The sequence below is a fragment of the Ctenopharyngodon idella genome, chromosome 9 (genome assembly GCF_019924925.1).
Source record: "Ctenopharyngodon idella isolate HZGC_01 chromosome 9, HZGC01, whole genome shotgun sequence".
In the NCBI taxonomy this organism is placed as follows: Eukaryota; Metazoa; Chordata; class Actinopteri; order Cypriniformes; family Xenocyprididae; genus Ctenopharyngodon; species Ctenopharyngodon idella.
Window position 1 is genome coordinate 36,275,490 of NC_067228.1, and position 17,185 is coordinate 36,292,674.

The 17,185-nt window shown below is 36.8% G+C and overlaps 1 protein-coding gene across 23 annotated transcripts in view; it reads left to right on the forward strand.

Annotated features, from left to right (window-relative positions):
- Positions 1-2,757: 2,757 nt before the first annotated feature.
- The window catches only part of crfb1 (cytokine receptor family member b1), a 109,937-nt gene continuing 95,509 nt past the window's right edge, over positions 2,758-17,185 (forward strand). Inside the window, exons 1-6 of one of the 23 annotated variants that reach the window (XM_051907072.1) lie at positions 2,943-3,286; positions 6,123-6,215; positions 10,030-10,150; positions 12,322-12,488; positions 12,630-12,790; positions 14,651-14,810. In XM_051907072.1, the coding sequence (XP_051763032.1) occupies positions 6,164-6,215; positions 10,030-10,150; positions 12,322-12,488; positions 12,630-12,790; positions 14,651-14,810 (661 nt within the window). In that variant the 5' untranslated portion in view covers positions 2,943-3,286; positions 6,123-6,163. Of the gene's footprint in view, positions 2,902-2,942; positions 3,287-3,320; positions 3,450-4,697; positions 5,174-5,982; positions 6,023-6,103; positions 6,216-10,029; positions 10,151-12,321; positions 12,489-12,629; positions 12,791-14,650; positions 14,811-17,185 lie in introns of those variants that run through there. The other 22 variants (XM_051907070.1, XM_051907069.1, XM_051907068.1 and 19 more) reach the window with 22 other exon arrangements.

Here is a 17,185-nt window from a genome sequence, read left to right on the forward strand (position 1 = left end):
CCAGCTACACCTCAGCCCTCCGGATCCCTGCATCCATCTTGGGGGGGTCATAGCTGCGGCTCCGTCGCGGTCGTCTGGATCTTTAGCATCACTCCACTCCATCAGCCCTCCATCTGCACCGTGGGTTCCTCCTCCGTCATCGCCGTCACCCTCGCTTGTCCCCCAAGGTGGCGTTGAAGCCTTCATCACCATGGCTCCTCCCTCCAGTGCCGCCGCCATGGTCCACCATCCTGGCTGTGGCCTGGGCCACCATCTGGCTACTCCTCCCGGTTGGCCGTCCTCCTCCAGAGCCACCTCCTGCATCATTGTCATCTCACCTTCACTCCATCCACCTCCAGAACCCCCTCCGGCCCTCCACTTTGGATGTTCCATTACGGCGCGAGGACGTGCCTCGCCGGAGGGGAATGTACTGTCACGGTCTCCGTCACATTCAGTTTGTTTTGGTTTTCATCGGTCACATGTGCTCCTTTGTTCTGTTTTCCCACCACAATCTGTCTTCATGGACATTAACAAGATCATCACAGCTGTAATATGTCATTTTAGTTAATCATCTGTGTATTTAAGTTCCTGTCTTCCCTAAGTTCATTGTCTGGTCTCGTATGCTTTTGTGTTGTGTTCCTGCCTGTACATGTATTTGATCTTTATCTTCGTCGTGTATTCCTGCGCAAGCAACGCGTTACAAGAGTGACATCACAACTCCTGAATTATTATTTCTAAGGAGGGCGAATAAATAGAATGTTCATTTTAACGGCACAAACGAACGATACCGAACGACTTGGGGTGGAGAGTTACATAACTGTTCATAAAACACTTTTTCGTTATATTTAAGAAGTCATAGTTAAAACAAACATTGTAACGGCAGAAACCGAGCACAAACAAATGGCACCAGTTTCGTGCAATTTAGACGAAGTGGGGTGGAGAGTGACATCACAGCTCCCGCATTATATTTGTTATATCTGTCGAAGGAAAACAGTTACAGTGTTTGTTTTAACAGCACAAATCGAGCAAAAAACGAATGGCACCGGTTTGAAGCAATTTGAACGACGTGGTGGAGAGTGACGTCACACGACCAAAAAAATAATGCTCAATATCTCGAACACCAAACCAGCACAAACGTTCGTTTTTGCGGCACAAATCAGCACAAATAAATGATAGTTTTGGTGATTATTTCGTTTTATGGGGTGCCAACTTCACAGAGGTACATAAAAGTACTATACATATATTTTGCTATTGAATTTTGGAGTGACACTTTAATTAACTTTTCTGTACTCCTCTGATTATATAATGGTAAATATTACAATATCATAGCACAACAGTGATCATCAATAATAAGCCTAATACAATAAAAAGGTCATATCTCATAATACGGTGTCAGAGGTAAGAAGTGGACCTGAAATGTTTGTCTTTTCATCCTGAAATGCGAGGCAAATGTTTGTATCACAATAATTAGAAGTTTCCACAAATCCCTTGTCTCGATTGGGATGTTCTTTTAATCTGGATGGCAAGGGCAGTGACTGTAACATTGAGCGTATTTTGTAGTATTAAACACATATTTATTACCAATTTCATCAGGCTCCGAAAATTTTACAAAAAAAACACAAAGAATGGCCTTCTCAGCTGCCATAGTTGCAACGATTGCGTCATCAGAACAGGGTGTTTAACGCACCACCGTTTCCGTTTAAAAAACACAAATTAATGCTAGATTTTTTGCTATAAATTACAGACATGGCATTAGAGGACTAATTCTCATTTTCCTCAGTTATTTTGCTTTATTTCCAGATTAAATCAAATGCTTGCTCTTACGTACTAGAGCACGTAGCTACGCACATGCGCACTCTTCAAAAACGGTACTTTAAATCTCTTGACAAACTAAAATATATCAACATTTGTATATATTCGAAATAAAAGATATACATTGTACCAGACATTTATAGCAATATTAAATAAAGCGAGATATATTCTGGATAATAAATCATTGTATATTCTGTATAATACACTCATAGTGCCATACTTGAGTTATTGTGTGGAAATCTGGGGAAATACCTACAAAACCAACCTACAGTCGCACATTACAAAAGAGAGCAATCAGAATCATGAATAATGTAGGATATTTGGAACATACAAATTCACTATTCTTGAAATCAGATACACTAAAGTTTATTGATCTGGTTAAATTTAAGACAGTACAAGTTATGTTTAAAGCAAGAAATAATTTACTTAGGAAAATTTACAAAAAATGTTTATGGAGAGGCAGGGTGGGTATAATTTGAGAGATGAATTAAACTTTAAAAAGCTCAACATAAGAACAACTAAAAAAAAAAGTATGTGCATCACTATATGTGGGGTGAGGTTGTGGAATAATTTGGAGCAGGTGTTAAAATATTGTACAAACTTTAAACAGTTTAAAAAGTTGTATAAAAACGAGTTATTAAAAGGATATGAGGATGAACAAAAGGGAATGTGAGGGTGGGTTAAAAGATTGATTGTATTAAGACTAAAGGGTGAGGGGTTGTTTGGTATAAAAGGTAAAATTAGGTTTGAGTTTAAAAAAAACAAACAAACAAACAAACAAAAAAGGTTTATTTGTTATTGTGCAATGAATATATAGTATATATAGAAAATATTTAATATATATTGGAATTTTGAATGGTTGTATAAGGGGTGGGTAAATAACAAGCTTTTGCTTGCGACCATAGTTCGCTTTGGGAAACACACCGCTGGTTGCGTTTCAGTGAAAATCACGTGACCCGCCGCTGCCTGTCAGGGAAGCGCGCGTTTCTTAATTCTCAGTGACGTTTGGAAACATAATCAGGAACCTTCAGCTAAAAATATATGCGGTATTAAACTTGAATAACGTCCTCTCTCACATGATAAACGGATAGGAGAGAACATTATTTACAGGTATTGTGAAGAACTTTTGTTCATAAACAACTGGACCTTGATACATGTATTGCACGTAATTCAGTGTTTAATGTTATGTAGTCTGTGTTTGACGCCGTTTATTAAACTGCTATTTGATATATGTTAGCTTTACTAAAGTAATATGGTGAAGTGATGGTATAATGGTCCTTTAATATGTATATCGATTTATCATGATTTTACATGACATGCAGTTTACTTCAAAGAATACTAACATGCTACATATTCAAAAAGCCATGTTTAGACATTAATTTCTTTAAGTGTATGTAGTTTTTTCATCTTTCCTCAACAGATCTGGTCAGTCACCAGTGACTTAGAGTTGAGCGCACTTGAACTGTCTCAAGACCTCATCCACATTGTGCTAAAGGTGTTTATATGTAATGTTTGTTTTATTGTCTTATAATGGGCAGCTTTGTGAAACCAGGGCAGTGTTATTTATTGATGTAAGCCAATAGATCATCATCTGAATGTTTATTATATATCATTCTTTGGCTGTATGTAATCCTGAAGTTAACTACACTGAACATCAAGTAAGTTTCTCTTGATTTACATCTCTTTTTTTTTTTTTTATGCTTTTTTCTTTTACCTGACAGTATTTAAAATATCTCATGTCGTTCCAAACCCAACTTTCCTTCATCTTCATGTAAAATAAATCCATATGAATGAGGCTTCTGAAGAGACTCCATCGCTTTAAATGATTAACAGATTTAATTTAGGCTTTTATTCACATGTAAACATCTCTATGAAAGAGAGCGGTGGATCACAGGACTAGGATTCAGAAACACTGTGAAAAAAAAAAAAAAAAATCAGCCTCATTGATTCAATAAGGAAAATGTCTTGTTTCACTTGATTGTTACACTACATGACATTTTTAGTCATTCATTTAAACTTTTCTTGTAAATGGTAGGAACATTTTCCTAATCCATATCATATACAAAGAGTATGTTTCTAAGTTGATGTTTGTGTTTTTATTTATTTGTTTGTTTGTTTATTGTTGACACTCTTTTTTGTCATTGACCCATCACAGAATATGTGTTTAGTACAGCTGAAGTGTTTCTTTTTTACTCTGATTTAGAAACAGTTACATGTTTTACACACCTTTACTGCCCCCTGTTTAATATTACGGAGTGTCTATTTACACTAAGTGAAAATAGCGTTTCTTTTTGGCGAATGCTATTTACACTAACTCCGCTTACCAATGACTGGTTGGGCCACTCAAGTTTTAAAACAGATTTCAACATCTTCAGTGGCGCAGCAGTAGTGATTGAGGCTCGCAGATCTTGCTTTTAACGCGATCGACGCAGGTTCGAATCTGCCTTTTGCCAAGCTCACATTTATTTTCAGTATGTCCTAAAAGTGGAAATAAACTGTTTAATAATATTAAAAGTGTTTATTGGGTAGGGTTTTTATTCTCCCAATAAGGCAGCATCCATTTAATAATTTTAATAAACATAATCATTTACACTCTATGATATTATTGCATCCTGTTAATGTACAAAAATACTGAGGTGCAAATAGTTTCAATATAAAATATAGATAGTATCTAATCACTATTTACTCTTATTGCAAAGATCATGCTGAGAAACTGCAAATAAACAGCAAAAAAAGGGAAAATTTACATATCTTTCTAATTTAAAATGGAATATCTCATGAAGGAAATATGGTAGCAGGTTCATTCTTTTTTTGGTGATGTTCCTCTATATGAGTGCTATATATGGATCAAATTTTGTGGTGATTGCATTAAGAAATTAAAAGTTATAGCATTTGGAACAAAGGTAGGAATTTTTTTTTTTTTTCTGAATGACATGCACAAAAATAATGACTCATAACTTCAAATCTATGAGAGTCAAAAGGTTGATATCATTTGAAAGAAAACTTTTTACATTTTTAAATTAAATTTGGACATTCTCATGCTGAGAAACTGCTGATAAAGATAAAAATAAAAGTTCGCTCAACGGAAATTTTACATATATTTCATATTTGACATGCAATAACTCAGAGAGAAAATAAGCTAGGAGAACAATTCTTTTTTGGCGATGTTCCTCTATATGTGAGCTGTATCTGGATCAAATTTTGTGGTGATCCCATAAAGAAATAAAGAGTTACAGCATTTGGAACAAAGGTAGCTTTTTTTGTTTATCCATTGGCGCCCCCTGATGGGCATTTTTAAAATCGTACTTTCACGTGGAGTAACTCGTGATCAGCACATGGGATTATGTTGATCTTGGACTCATTTCAATCGGTAGAATCCACTGTAAGTAATGATGTGCCATGTTTCTATAATATATGCATGTTTCATGAAGTTATAAGTGGAAATGCCAAGTGAAAGCTACATTTTAGTTTTAGTTAGCATCTGTGCGCCTGTGTGGTTTAATGTGTCGTTATTGCGTGATCAATATCTCGTGATCGGCTTATATTATTATGCTGATATTGGACTCATTCTAATCGTGAGAATCTGCTGTAAATAATGATGTCCAATTTTCCACAAGAGCATGTTTCTTGATGTTATGACGCGCAACATGACGTAAATGTTGCATCAGTTGATTATTTACATATGGGTCTTGTGTATGTAAAAAAAAGCTCGCTCAAGTTTAGTAAAACAATTACACTCGTTATATTCTACTCCGTGAGACCTTTCAAATGACATATAACACATGATTATTTGAGCTGAATGATGCTTTTGACACATTGGAGTACATGGTACAAAAAATATTTCATAAATTATGAATTTTGTTTTATTGTTTTTCAGCAAATAACTCAGGAGTACTTAGGAGTTAATCAAATTGGCTACATGCATTGTAAAGTTCAGATTCTAAGCTTTTAAATGACACCTATTTTGTGATTATCTAGACAGGAGTTTTGAAAAATATGATTATTAATTTTTTTATAGCTAGGTGGCGCCCGTCGCGGTACACTCAGGTTTAGAGTGATGACTCGGGACTCGTTAAGAGTAGAATGGTTGGATGCATTAAAAAGCTGAGTTTCTAAGCTTTAAAATTATACCTATTTTGTGTTATTCCTGTCAGTGGTTGCTTAGTAATTTGATCATAATTTTTTTCGCAGGGGGTGGTGTCCCGCCGACGGGACACTTCAGGCTTAAGGGGTTAATATTAATGCTTTCTGATCAAATTTATTAATGCTTCACCTCATTCCACTGTTCTTCCATTGGTGGTTTATCTTAGTAATTTCTGTTTTTATTTCAGTGTGAGGTCGCTGCGTTCGTGAATTATGATTGACAGTCATAATGACGACAGCATACGTGGGCCATCTTTTCCTCATGTCTCTCTACATTACAGGTACAGTATGATCCGACAGGGTCTGAGGACATCAACTATGATAAGACTAGTAGAGCTAGTTTGACCAACAAGAGCAGTTAGTCACACTTTTCTGATTCAGATTAGACCAATTTACCTTTTTATATGTAGTGAGAAATCTACTCACCCTCAGATAAAAGTTGATATAATTCACGTTTACAATATCTGGAGGGGACTTACATGTTTAAAAAGTGCTTAGGTGCTTATTACGTTCATGTTGAAATTTTATGAATTTAATTGATACATTTTTCATAATCTGTCTGTAGATGTATCTCAGGGGAAACATTGCCCTTTTAGGGGTATAAAATAGACTCTGTGGTCTATAGATGTTATACTTGTGGCCTGTCAGAAAATCAGTTCAATACTTTATATTCTTAAATGAAAAAATTATATTCAATCATTGAGTCGTTAATTATTTAGTTAGCTATACTGAATTCAGTTTTAGGTCAACAAAAGTGTGTGTGTATGAAATATGATACTTAACAAAAAACACATATGCAAACGTGTGTGTGTATAGATAAGCATATGTGTTTCTTGTTGAGTATCATATTTCATACATCAGGCTTTTATGGCTCATATATGCAATTCATTGATAATTGAGAGATGGAAAAATAAATGTTCCTCAAAAGCCTGTTGTGTCATGTTTGACATTTACATTTTAACATGAAAAATTGAATAATAATAATTTTTAACATTAAAAAATGGTGTATCAAGTAAACCCAAGCTGCTTCAGTCCAGTAAATGTTCATCTTACATTTACTTCATAAAAACTACGAAAGATTTCGCAGCAAAAAAGACTTGATAAAAAAGGTATGAACTGTCAATCAGAGGACAGAAGGCATGAAGTAAATTGTGTACAACAGGTTTTTCAGTAAAGTTTTGGTTGTGTTGATAATTTATAGGCAGAAAGAAAATAAATGTGTGTATTAAATATGATACAGAAGGCTAATATTCATAAATGGGCATTAGAAATATTGCTTAACAGAATCTTACTAAGAATGTTTACTGTAAGTTATGAGAGAATAAATGTTTTTAAAATGTTTTAACACACATTGTCAAATAAGCATTCTGTTTTCTGTTAATTTATACCTGTCAGGGCTCTACAGTGCGACCATTTCGCTCGCATTTGCACCTGAAAATGTGCAAATGCGAGCGAAGTGAAAAAACATTGTGAGTGTGAAAAAACATTTATACTATAATACAATCGGAACAAAAAGTACAACTCCCAAAATGCATCTACACTGAACAACTGTTATGTTTCGTTCTGCAATCGGCTGCTTTTCATGCTTTCATTCAAAGACTTTGCTTCAATTAGCAGAGCAAGTGCAAAAGACGTGCGCTTGGACTACACTCCAAAGATTGTTTACAAGGTGAAATGGGTGATACGCATTTACAAGACAGTCTCATGCTGCTGATGTTTCAGCCAAATTAACTGGAAATACATTTGGATTATCATAAGCAAGGTCGGAAATTAATGGGGGCTTGAGGGGAAAAATGCCACCAAAAATTAATTAAAACTTTAATAAAAATTTGACTTTCGCTTTTGAAGTAGCGGCAATTCGGAGGCGGCAATTGCTTGAATGTTGGGTTCGAAAAACACAACAACAAAACAGTACAATGACAAACTCGCTTAAATATGTGCTTTTACATTTCGCTTTGCAACCAAATCTTCATCTATCATCTTGTCATTCAGAGAAATGAGGCGAAATGGGCGAAGTGAGGTGAAATCTGACTCCTGCTGTGACTCTCATTCGGCTCACACTGAATTTAGCAGACGCATTCAGTTTTTAACTGTATCTGTTCTGTAACTAAACTAAATTATTTTTATTACTATAAAAAATCAAAACGACGGTGGGGGCGGTGCCGTGGTCACGGTGGGTAAGTGATATAATCGAGTTTGCGGCTGAACACCGGTAACACCGTCGATCTCAGCAAGCCTAATATGTAAGTTAAGTAATATCACACGAGTAGACTCCTGTTCCTCTGAGTATTAGCATGATTGCAAATGTGATACTTACTGATCTAGTAAACAAGTCCAGTACACAAGTTGATATTAAGTGATTTAACATTAGCCACAATACTGTCAGTTTTGCTTTATTTCATGAAAATAGTTTCAAACAAAGCCACACCAGAACTGTTGTGCATCTCCTAGTTACCCCTTATTTACACTGCAGGCGTCTGCCGCGTGTTACGGCTGATCCGCGGCCACTTTAGTCAATGCTTGTTTACACCAGCTGCGCCGCGTTTCAGAAGCGTCCCAGAAGCGGCTCGCCACGCCGCTTCACTAAAGATAGGCGCCTCGCCTATTTCTGATGGACGCCACGTCCAAGAGGCGCACCTCAAATACAAAATAAAGTCAAAATAATCACCCTATGTAAATTCCTGCTCATATTTCACATCACTAGGAGGCCAGAAACTGAAGACAAGAGATTTGAAGTTAAAAAACTTGAAACTTTTTGTTCTTGTCATCCATAACTGGATTTTTAAGTGTATTAACTTCGTCTGTAGGCTACAGCAAAATAAAGTATGGCATAGCAATAAACACAATTAAACCGGACAAAATATAACCATTTAGCCTTCGCTTCTGAAATGCTTCTGGTGTGAGTTTTTTCCAGAGCCGTAACGCGCCGCAGACGCGTGCAGTGTAAATAAGGGGTAACGGTGATTTTGAATGAATCTGCGTTTTGAACGACTGAATGAATGACTCGCACATTAAGATTTACCGCCACCTACTGTGCTTTATTTCCTGTGCTTTAATTGTAGTCTTTCTTGTTGATTAGTTCTCCCCTGGTGTTTTTTAGGGCTTGTGTTTCTCTTGTGTTTTATCAGTTGTTCCTGTTCCCAGTGCTCTCTGTGTTTTTCTTTGCTGTTTGCATTATTAATCTATCCTGAACCTAGATCTTTGCCTGGTTTCTCTGCCTGCACATTACAGGGAACTAATATATTTACTTCTTTCTTTATTGTTAGCACATGTTACAGACCTATAATGATATTAAACGGACCAAATAATATTCTTAATAACTGTTATTTTAATTTATAAAATGGATAGTTCCGGCCCTTGATTCGGATTGGTTGAGCTGCGTTCGAAGCCGTTGTAAATTACTCTACAAACATACACCTGTGACCTCATTACATCAGTATCACTGCGCCACTGTGTCTCTGTGTTGCTGTGGTTCCATGTGCATTTTACGAAAAGTAGCCTGTTATTTATTATTTATAAAAAAAAGTTATAAATACAACACGGCTATGACCGCTTCACCCAAAAGTTCTGTGTATCACTGTACAACACCCTTAGCAAACACTCTTAGCAACGTAAACATGTTTGTCCTCAATTGATATTGTTCATTGAAGCTTACTGTATTATGTAGATGTATTGTGAAAGAGATGTGACTGAGTGTATTACCTGCATTCAGATTTAGCATTTCCAAAAAAAAAAAAATCTGTTTGAATTTACGCTGCGATCTTGTCCTTTTAACAGTTAATGGGTTTTTCACATGCCCTGCTGACACTGACAGCGCGAGTCAAAGCATTTATCATTTGCGTCTTGTTCCGTGTTCACAACAAGTTTCAATGTAAAAGTCTTTACGACTGAGTGGCTCCCTCATAAAGAGAATCTTTGCCGCCATCTAGAGGCGTAATAATATAACTTATGTTGCTGTTCACAGTCAGGGACTATTTTTTTTCCAGCAGAAGGAAGGCTTTTAGTGATTTTACTTCATGAAATATTAAAAGTAAAAGATGCACAGCGATTTTTTTTGTGATGTTTGTCATGTTTCGTTATGTTTTCTCCTTCTAGTGCTCCACACAATCCCTGCTCCTGCCAACTTCACAATAGTGTCTCACAACTTCAGGCACATCTTACAGTGGAGTCCTGGGATAAATTCTCCTCCACGGACAGTGTTCAATTTTAAACAAAGGTGAGTCTTTTCAAAGAACAAGTAAGTCTGGAAGCAGTTCAGACAAAAAGTAGATAAAACATCTCAGTAACACTTTATTTAATGTATTAATAAGATATTCATAATGCACAGTGCCCTCCACAAATATTGACACCCATAGTAAAGGAGGCTGTGAAAATAAATCTGCATTGTTTATCCTTTTGATCTTTCATTAAAAAAAAAAAAAAAAAAATCACAAAATTCTAACCTTTCATCAAAGTAAAACAATTGAAAGTGGGGGAAACTCACATTATGAAAAAAATATATATTTTTTTTTAAATTGTCCAGCCATGACTTCCTGTTCCACAGGAATATAAACATGAGGAAACACAAAGGCCAAATTCCCTTAATCATTCATCACAATGAGGAAAAACCAAAGAATATAGTTCTGATGTGCAGCAAAAGATTGTTGAGCTTCACAAAATAGAAAGTGGCTGCAAGAAAATAACTAAAGCATTGAAAATCCCCATTTCCACTATCATGGCAATAATTAAGAAGTTCCAATCAACTAAAGATGTTACAAATCTGCCTGGAAGAGGACGTGTGTCTAAATTGTCCTAATGCGCGGTGAGGAGGAAAGTTTGAGTGTCCAAAGACTCTCCAAGGATCACAGCTGGAGAATTGCAGAGATTAGTTGAGTCTTGAGTCTCAGAAAGCCTAAGAAATGATCAAACAGCACCTACATCACCACAAGTTGTTCGGGAGGGTTACAAGAAAAACCCTCTGCTCTCATCCAGAAACAATCTCCAGCATATTCAGTTGTCAGACACGACTGGAACTTCAAACGGGACCAGCTTCTATGGTCAGATGAAACTAAAAAAAAGAGCTTTTTGGCAGCAAACCCACCAGATGGGTTTGGTGCACACATGGATAAAAAGTACCCCATGCCCACGGTTAAATATACTGCTGGATCTTTAATTTTGTGGGCCTATTTTTCTGCTGGAGGTCCTGGACATCTTGTTCAGACACATGGTATCATGGATTCTATCAAATACCAACAGATAAAAAAATCAAAACCTGACCGCTTCTGCTAGAAATCCAATAATGGGCCGTGGTTGGATCTTCCATCAGGACAATGATCCAAAACAAACATCAAAACCAACACAAAAATGTGTCACTGAGCACAAAATGAAGCTTCTGCCATGGCTGTCTCAATCCCCTGACCTGAACCCTAAAGAAAATGAGTGGAGTGAACTGAAGAGAGGAAGCACCGACATGGAGCTGGGAATCTGAAGGATCTGGAGAGATTCTGTATGAAGGAATGGTCTCTGATCTCTTGTCAGGTGTTCTCCAAACTCATCAGGCATTATAGGTGAAGACTCAGAGCTGTTATCTTGGCTTAGCTGTTTCAATAATTGGGTGCCAATAATTGTGGCCAACGTGAAATAGAGAAAAACATTTATTTCTTAATGAGCTTTTTTCCCTATTTTCAATTGTTTTACTTTGATGAAAGGTTAGAATTTTGTGAATTTTTTGAATGAAAGATCAAAAGGATAAACAATGCAGATTTATTTTCATAGCCACCTTTGCTTTACCTTTTTAAACGGTTTGTTTCAGATAACCGGTTTGTCAGTTCTTTTCACATAATCTGGACATCCCTGCATTGTGTACACTGAAACACATTTCTGAAAGATATCAGGTCAATGAGTCGTGTACTGCTGACTTGCGAATTGCTATAATTGTGATTAAGATGAAGATCTGATCACATTTTATAAGTAATCAATGCAGAAATCCAGATATTTTTTTCAGATAACTTTATTTGCTCCCTTTGGCTATTATTGTAGCCTAACTTTCCTTTCACACCATCAGATAATAAATGCACCTCATATAAGACATAAACATATTTTCTGTTGATTTTATTTGTTGTAATTTCTGCAGTTGTACCACATACATTAGAACATTAGACGTCACCCCATCAGTCAAATCATGGTAAAGGAACAGAGTTGCTCTGAGACGCTCAACAATGTATTATGAGTTGCACACCTGTAAATGAACACAGTGTGGCGCTTCACTCGAACACACAGCACGTTTATTTATTCATTCATTTTATCACACAAATCAGAGGCGCATTTTCTCTGTGCAAACTCGGAATTTCTTACATTTTTTCCTATTTTCCCATCTTTAAATATAGACTGATTTAATTATTTTCATAGGTGCTGTGAGAGAAAGCCAACAGTGCAGCTGAATATCAGAAATACAACAGTAGATGTCTCTGAATTATTGGAGGACATCTATACACCCTACACTTTTGTTGTTTGGGCATCGCTTGACAACACAACATCATCGAAAGTTAGAAAAAGTATTAGACCATATGAAGACAGTAAGTACTTTAACATCTGGAGTTTTTTTGTGATGTGAAGTGTAATGTGAGTCATATTTTCTGTTTCAGTTTTCCTCTACATGTCTGTCGAGATCTAGAGTTGTTAGTCTTTTAAAATGGCTTTGATTTTTCTTTGTTCAGCAATCATAGGTCCACCTGTTGTATCTCTGTCTGGCTGTGGAGACTGTCTGAATATCACCATCTCTCTACCTATTGAGGGACCAAAGATAACAAAACGAATTCTTCAGTTTTATAATTCTGTGTCCTTCAGTATAAGTTGGAAGAAAGCTGGACAGAGTGAGGTAAGTGTTCCTGTGGGAGGAGTGTTTCTTTGTATCTGCTCAGACAGAGTAAGACTTGGGTAATTTCACAGATGTTTCACTGAAACTCTGCTGTCCTGAAGCCTCTCCTCTTGTCTCATGCTGTGAGGTGTCATGAATGGGTGAATCTCATGAAAACATGTCATATTTCTCCTCCAAATCTTGTTACGTTGTCTGTTTCCCCTGCTGGCTCTGCTCATTTTGCCTCAGTCCAGCAATCAGCCCTCCTATAGATGGACATAATTGAGTCTCCCTACGCTCTCAAAATACTTAAATATATCTCTGTATATGCATATTTTGCAATAAACTTAATGTCCCCCTGTGGTGAAAATCAAGTTTTTAATGTTGTTTATATGTCTATGTGGAGTTTTCAATATGCTTTAAGAAAAAACCATGTGCAAATTCAGCCAACACCATTGCTGAGTATTTTCTCAAAACTGCAGTGATGTAAAGACAGTCTCAAACCCGCGGTTTGAAATCGCTGGTGTCACAAACTACCTTGTAACCAATCACACCAAAAATGTTAAAAATCTTTAAATATGTCATATTGTTGATCAAAGTTTTAAGGGATAAAATTATTGACTACAGGGGGACTTTAAAATATATTGTTTTTATATACACTACCGTTCAAAAGTTTAGGTTTGGTAAGATTCTTTAATGTTTTTGAAAGAAGTCTCTCCTGCTCACCAAGGCTGCATGTATTTGAACAAAAATACAGTAAAAACGTCAATATTGTGGAATATTATTACTTTTTGAAAAAAATAATATATTTTTAAATGTAATTTATTCCTGTGATGAAAAGCTGAATTTTCTTTTGGCATTAGACTGTCAGTCATAATCAATGATGGTAATTTTCAAGATTTGCTAACTTTCTTTTATTTGTCAAATTAACTTAAATAATTAATGTTGTTCAGATAACATAATATTTTGAGTTTCTGTTGATTAAACCAATCTCTTACTTTGTATTAACTCATTTTAATTTTACAGCAACCAGGTTACTTACTTTTAGTTGAACCAACGATATATTTTACAGAATTCCTTTTTTAAAATATATATTAAAATAAAATCAAAATAAAACTTTCTAAAATTATATCATTTATTTGTTCACCTGCATGTCAGGTGACTAATAACTGGCATCAGAGAAGTGTGAAATATTTAAATGAACTAACTTAAAATCTCAGGGGTTAATATTTTATGTCAAAGGATTTCAGCTGACAAAAACCTTTGTGAATCTGCCACATCAATGTCCAAATCAGTCACTTAAATTTATCCGTCTCATACACTTTATTTCTTTATCCATTCATGTTATCCAATCAGTAGATGTGTTAGTTACTTGTTAGTTTTGTTTTTGTTAATAAAATTCACTTTATTGCATTTTCCTTGTGTTGATAATACAGAAAGTGGCTCTACAATGGATTCAGTCTCTCATAAATCCTTCAGATAGGTCAGCTGACAGACTCACTTTTATTTATGTTGTGTTCCAGGGAAAGTTAAGGTTGTACGGTCAGCATCGGTCACCACACCTCCTTATCACTGTGTTTGATCCAGCATTTATTTATTTACAAATTTATTTGTGTTTTACAGGTTTTGTGAGATTCACCCAGTTATGAGTCGCTCTAGGCTGGTTGAGATCACTTTGTAGATTACTCTTACTTAATAATAAATGTAGATTTTTAAGATATTATAAAAAAAAGTAACAATTTAATAACAATAAATTGTTTAATAATTTAAACACTGTTGATAAATGAATGATTGCGCTTGTTGATTGTGTTTAAAACTATATTTGTAAAGTCACATCAGCTGAATTTCTCAAGTCTTTTACTGTTGTCTTGTTAAACCTAGGCCAACCATATCTCTGTATCGAGTAAACAGCATGTCCTGCAGCATCTTCAGCCTGGTGTTCAGTACTGTGTAAGAGTTCTTCCCCAAATCAGCTGCAACCCCAACACTCGATCTTCTGATTGGCAGTGTGAATACACTAGTAAAGAGGAGCCCAGAGGAGGTAAGAGAATACCTTTTCAGCTCTATATATAACATTAGTTATCCTCTATAAGAGCGTGGTCAACAGCAATCCGCGAAGGCTTGCAGAGACAGAGCAATGACATTATACAGCAGAAGAGGCCAGCGATATTTCCCATACTTTTACCAGTGAACTTACACTGCCGTGATTCAATAAAGCTTCAGTATGTCTGTGAAAAAGAGTTTCCCCGTAGTGTCAGCTATTGATGCAATGTTGAGTGAACCTAACGCCAAAGGGAACAATAGGCTTACGTGTCAATTTACAATTGAGTATGTCATATGTTTCCATTGACTCATTTTTTAAGATCTACTATTGTCACGATCACCGTTTGTTCCTGTCAGTTCCTGGACTCCATTTCCCATAATCCTCCCTGCCAATCACATGCACACTCCACACCAATCACCTGTTGCCACCTACAGCTTAGCGCACTACCTGGACTATAAAAGACTCACACACACCACCTGATTGCGAAGTCTTGATTCACCTTGTGACAATTCTGAGTGTTATTATCCTGTCTGCCTGTTTGTTACCGTTCCTGTCTGTTACCCGTTTTTGACCCGTTGCTGCCTGCCTTTGTTTAACCCTTGCCTGGTATTCTGTTCTGTGAGTTATATCTGCCTGTCCTGATCTACTGCCTGTATCCTGACCACAATTCTGCCTAGCCCTTGCTGTGCCTGTCTGCCCCTGTTAGACCATGCCTGTACGACTACGCTCATCTTTTAACAAAGCTTTGCATTGGATCCCTGCCTGAGTCCAGCTCCGTTACAACTATTGAGTTCTTACTAGTAAAAAGTCTAATTTGAGGGCTCTGTAATTAGGAGTTGTAAAAATTCAGATTGAATATATATATTTCAAATGTCTAATGAATTATAACTAGTAATATTAATTTCCTTTTGACCATTCAGAATTACATTAAGAGATATCTGTAACTTTAACTTGATATCAGAAAAGTGTTCCCTGTAGGGATCATCTTTACTCTAGTAAGAATAAAATAAGAACTAGTAAGAATTATTTTTAAAATTCTCCACAATGAAATTATGAGTTGTCAATATAATTACAGATATCATCAAATTGATTATTTTTATTAAAAATGTAATTAAAGATATCTACAATTATTACAATACAATAAAGCAGAGCAAGATTTACAAGCCTGTTTCAACTGCACAGTGTTTTTGAAGCTGCAGCCACTGATCTGGACGAGCTCACAGACACTGACTTCACACATCAGTTACTGTGAGGATATGTGCATTCCTACCTGGACATTCTTATCATTTTCTAATGATAAAGCTGTTTGAGTTTCCCAGTAAACCATGATTTGTCATGCCAAAGAGGATGCTTACATAATCTTGTATTACCAGGCCAGAAACAGACTAACAAAGGAGATCAGAGTGGCTAAAAGAAGCTACACTGAAAAGCTGAAAAAACAGTTTTCAGCCAATGACCCTGTCAGTCTGGACAGGTCTGAGGAACAGCACGAAGTACAAGACACCATCCTCCTGATCTGTGGAGGATCAACAAACAGCTGAATGCGTTATACTGCAGGTTTGAAAAGCCCAGTCTCACACCCCACACCCGCTCTGACCTGCCCTTCACAGATTCACCAACTTCACCATTCTGCCATCCACAACCTGCGCTTAAGGTCTGTGTGGAGGACGTGAGCCGGGTATTCAAAAAACAGAAGACTAGGAAAGCTTCAGGCCCAGACACAGTTTCACCTGCCTGTTTAAAAGCCTGTGCTGACCAACTGGCCTCAATCTTCACACAGATCTTCAACAGATCTCTGGAGCAGTGTGAAGCTTCCTGCTGCTTCAGACTCTCCACTATCATTCCAGTCCCCAAAAAAACCCAAATCACTGGACTGACTACAGACCTGTCCCTCTCACGTCTGTGGTCATTTGAAAGACTTGTGTTGGCCTACCTGAAGGACATCACTGGACCCTTGCTGGATTCTCTTCAGTTTGCCTACAGAGCAAACAGGACCGCATTATATCCTACAACATTTGGACAAACCAGGGACTTATGCGATGATCTTATTTGTGGGGTTCAGTTTGGCTTTCAATACCATCATGCCTGATCTCCTATCATCCAAATTGACCCAGCTCACTGTACCCACCCCAATCTGTCAGTGGATCACCAGCTTTCTAGCAGATAGGCAGAAGCTAGTGAGACTAGGGAAACTCGCATCCAAGAATCTGACTATCAGCACTGGTGCCCCCCAGTACCTAAGACCCCCCGTCGAGCTCCTGAAGTTTGCAGATGACACCGCAGTCATCGGCCTCATCCAGAATGGTATCGAGTCTGCTTACAGACAGGAGTTTAAAGAGCTGTCTGTCTGGTGCAGTCACAACAACCTGGAG